The 4,679-nt window shown below is 34.3% G+C and overlaps 1 protein-coding gene across 1 annotated transcript in view; it reads left to right on the forward strand.

Annotated features, from left to right (window-relative positions):
• LOC111371089 (probable UDP-N-acetylglucosamine--peptide N-acetylglucosaminyltransferase SEC) overlaps positions 1-4,679 on the forward strand; it is a 12,383-nt gene continuing 7,704 nt past the window's right edge. The window contains exons 1-4 of the mRNA XM_022993001.1: positions 1-384; positions 3,449-3,594; positions 3,739-3,837; positions 3,928-3,981. Of these exons, the coding sequence (XP_022848769.1) occupies positions 231-384; positions 3,449-3,594; positions 3,739-3,837; positions 3,928-3,981 (453 nt within the window). The 5' untranslated portion in view covers positions 1-230. The remainder of the gene's footprint in view (positions 385-3,448; positions 3,595-3,738; positions 3,838-3,927; positions 3,982-4,679) is intronic.

The raw sequence follows: 4,679 nt of genomic DNA on the forward strand, positions 1-4,679 counted from the left end.
CTATTCTATTCCATTCGCTTCTTTCCCGAATTTGCTTTTTCTGAATTTTCTTTCTTTATAACTTCTTATATCTCAGCTCTTCTGAGGGCTGAGAATTTCTGATTTTCTCTGAAAATTGATTTTCCTTGCTGTAATTCCTTCCTAGGGTGGATTACTGTTTTCCGTGGTAATATATATATTTTTTAATAAATTAGTAGGGATTTCACGGTGATTTGTGAAACCGTTAAGCAATGCTCTCGTTGCAGAGCGATCCTCGGCAGTACAACGTGAATATGCAGCAGGCGGCTAGGGTTCAGTACAATTTCATTGGCGGTGATCAGCATCGGGACGATTCATCTTTTGCCTTGGCCTCCGGGAACATCAAGCCCGATCTATCTCGCGAAGGTTAGGAAACTGTGTAATTTTTTCTTTCCTATGTTATAAATTTCACGTGACCCCAATAGGTGTGTACTTTTATTTATTTATTTTTAACTCGAGATCGTTATTCCTGGTCAATTCTGAGTGTTGCCAGATCGATAAGACTCATCGGGGGGAAGGGTGAAATTCGAAAATAAAATAAAAGATTGAGTGCAGTGGAAATTTAGGGTTTTTAGTTGATGAAAAAATAATTTGTTTTCTCTTTTGTTTGAAAGTATATTTGGTTTTTATGATGATGAAATGATGATTTTAGCTTCTGGGGAATGTGAAAATTTGAACTTACTACAGATATTGGTTCTGTGTAATTATTTGAGGATATTACACTTTAAAAGGGGCCAACTTCATATTGTTTTCATGTTATATATTTTAGGGCTTTTATTAGTATGTGATTTTTAGTTTTTATTTTTGTGAAGCTTATATGGACTTCTTGTTGATCTATTTCGGGGTTAGGTTGATTATTTTACATCTCTGTCCTGTAAATTTTTTTTGGTGGAAAAAGCATAGGTTGACCACTTCTAGTTTTGAAAATGATTTTTTTGGGTAATACTTACCCTTTTTTTAGAGTATAGTGTAGATCAAAATATTGAAGGGAAATTCTTGTTTGGAATTTGAAGGCAAACATAAATCAGTTTAGTATGAAGATTAAGAAGTGAGTTAATTGTTTAGGGAAGATTTTTATTTCACCCTGAATTTGTATCGAGACCATGGGGGATGAGACTATATACAGTGTTAGTCACTTGATCATTATCTTTAGATGGTGGGGGCCCTGGTAGACCGACTTACTCATATTTATTGCTTTATTTGATAGTTCTTCAGTTTGGTGCAGGATTACAGCCCTTAGGCTTTGAATTATGTGATTAAAGTCTGATCTATATTATACTCATCTAGGATATTGGTGATATATTGGTAGGAGTTGGTGCATTGATATTTTTCCAGTGGTTATCCAGGGGATGAGACTATATACAGTGTTAGTCACTTGATCATTATCTTTAGATGGTGGGGGCCCTGGTAGACCGACTTACTCATATTTATTGCTTTATTTGATAGTTCTTCAGTTTGGTGCAGGATTACAGCCCTTAGGCTTTGAATTATGTGATTAAAGTCTGATCTATATTATACTCATCTAGGATATTGGTGATATATTGGTAGGAGTTGGTGCATTGATATTTTTCCAGTGGTTATCCGCATTTTCACGTTGGACTACTCTGGTGACACGAGAATGGTGTTTTGTGTTTGGATCTTTATGTTAAGAAAAACAAGCTTTGAGTAAGATTATGATCTTTTAAATGTTGATACTGAACTTTTTGCTCATTCGCCCTTTAATGAATGAAAGAAATATTCTTAAGAAGCATATGGATATCCAATCAACATATAGAATGCATACGGATATCCAATCAACATATAGAACTTGATTTTTTGATTTATTAGAAAAAAGAAATGAAAAGCTAACTAATCCTTTATATGGGAATAACCATTGATACCAAATTGTTATTTCTCATAGAGATTTACTACCTCAAGGAGCTAGAAGATTATGAGAAGCATTAAATAATGGAAGTGTGGATGTGCTGTTTTGTTGTCCTAATTTGATACCCAAGTTCAGTAATGCAAACACAAAATTACTCCAATGGTCCTTGCAAAGCTGTTCTTAAACATTTAAAAAGTCTCTAGTCCTCAAGCTTTCATTTTAGTTGCACGATCATTTTCCCTTGATGGAACTTTCAAATTTCATTGAATTCTCACATGGCACTACGAAACATGCCTTCAAATTTTCAAGCCGCCAACCCAAGTTGGAAAACAAAACCTAGTTCCATCAGATTGGACTTGTAAGGGTTATGTGATGTTTGACAGAGATCTAGATGGTTTGCATTGATATGGACTGGTTGTGAAACTACTAAAGAAAACTTTGAGGACCACCTCGTTTTTTAAGATTCAAATGTGTAAGTTGGAGTTATTTTTTATTTTATTGTTTTAGTTCATATTCTTAATATGCATCTGAATCAGAAAAAGTTTATTTATTTATATAATTGCAGCTGGTTTTGTAACTTTAGCTTACAAAGAAAATACATTTTTCTTGAGAAGAAAATTATACGCAATTAGTTATTCTGTCGTACGATCTTTTCAAATTTCTACTAACTTTTGCCAACCTCACTTCATATATAAATTCTAGAAAATAGCGTTCATTTTGAATGCAGTTTCTATCAGTTCATTATATTTGCTTGACCAAAATATTAAATGTGAGCACTAACTGATTTCAGTGGCAACACCGAAACCATCAGTCACAATTGCCTAAGATGTTTACTTTGTTCTTTGTAGTTGCATGAGTGGGAGTTGGATTTCTAAATTTTTTTGTCAAGATTTAAAGTGTGCAATGGAGGTTAGCATGAGAACTGTAATCAGGAATCTTGGTGGAGAAAGAACAGAACAGACCTCATGAAACTTTATACACACACAGTATATATAAATTAGTTGGTAATCCTTTACTCTGAACATTAAGTAGAATCCGAAATAAGATTAGAATCTCTAATAGATATGGAAGAATGGATAGAAATGTTTGGACAAAATAAACAAAAATTAGTAAAAGCCTTAGATATCTATAAAAAAGGAAATTTATTTAGCAAACTAAGAGTACAAGCTAAGTAAGAAACTGAAAAAATTGAAATGAAAAATATGAGGGGAAAATACATGTCCCACACACATTTTGAGTGTTGGCAGAACTTCCACTAATCTTGTATCACCTTCATTTGCCTTGTTGCCTTGCATCCCCTCCTTGCTTCCACATTCTACCCAACTGTTAAACCACTGCCACCAGGTACAGGCTAGCTTTCTAGTGGAATTGGCTTAAGTTGTAGGGCTAAAGGGTGGAGTAGGTGGGAGCCACATTAAAGGATGAAACGAGGGCATAAAAGTGGAAAGTGAATTTATATTTTTGTGTCCCATCAGGAAAGTGGCCTGCAAATTTTTTAGGTTTATGAGTGTTTATGGTTTGACTGATAACTTTCGTGGTTATGTGTTGGTTTCCCTTGTGCTGCAGTTGATGAAGACACGCTCTTGACCCTTGCTCATCAGAGTTACAAAGCTGGAAACTATAAGCAGGCATTAGAGCATAGCAAGGCTGTTTTTGAGAGAAATCCACGACGCACTGATAATCTTCTTCTGTTGGGTGCAGTTTATTATCAGGTTAACGTTTTTTATACGCATGATATAATCATACATCCTTCTTTCTATTTTTTTTTTTTTAATTCTCTCTGTTTTTAATCTCAACTTTGGATTTGCGACAAATTAACAAAATATGAAGCAAGAACATGTTGCTTTGTGTTTCAGTTGCATGACTTTGATATGTGTATCGCAAAGAATGAAGAAGCTCTCAGAGTTGATCCGCACTTCGCAGAGTGCTATGGCAATATGGCAAATGCTTGGAAGGTATGTTTCTATCATGTTCATGGGCGAAAAAGATTCTTATAGGTTGGCTGTGATGTTGATAATATGCGCTATTCTCTATTTGTATTACAGGAGAAAGGCAATATCGATGTCGCAATTCGCTATTACATGATTGCTATTGAGGTATGAGCGCTATTATATATCCTGTAATGCAATTCTCCTAATGTTTACTTTTAAGAGTACTGGTTGGTTTTCTAGTCATAACATCTATCTAATTCTGCTTCTCCTATCCTAATAGAAATAAGACAAGAATTAGAAGCATATGCTCATCTTGGTGTGGTTTTTCTAGGATGCTGATCTGAATTTCTACGAAAACTACTACTCCCTTTTCTTTTCCTTTTTAAATAAGACCACAGATTCTTGTCTACTGTGAACACCTGAGTGAAACTATTTTACTGAAACTTTTGCGGGATAAATTCTAAACATTATTATCCAGGTGATGCATTTGTTTATCAAAAAATAAAAATTTGAAAACTTAATAAAATTACCTTTATTTATGTTGGTAATATTTTTCTGTGCAGTATTTTTTAATACCATTCCCCTATATCAAGGATTTCCTCCCTCTTTTTTCACCTCCTAATATAATGAAATGTTAACTCTTCTTTTTAGAATCCTACATCTTGCTTAAATGATTTAGAGAGGATTTATGTTGCACGGACCATTATTAAAATCTGACCCATTCTGACGAGGTGACTTTAGGGAACATGACAGGACAAAGAAGTGAAACTGAAAAGTGAAATAGAAGATAGAGAATTGTTTGAGGAGGTTTGAGAGAGAGAGCTCATCACTGTTGCCTAACCTTTTTCATCTTTGAGTCTTGCATA

This window comes from Olea europaea, chromosome 22 (assembly GCF_002742605.1).
Source record: "Olea europaea var. sylvestris chromosome 22, O_europaea_v1, whole genome shotgun sequence".
In the NCBI taxonomy this organism is placed as follows: Eukaryota; Viridiplantae; Streptophyta; class Magnoliopsida; order Lamiales; family Oleaceae; genus Olea; species Olea europaea.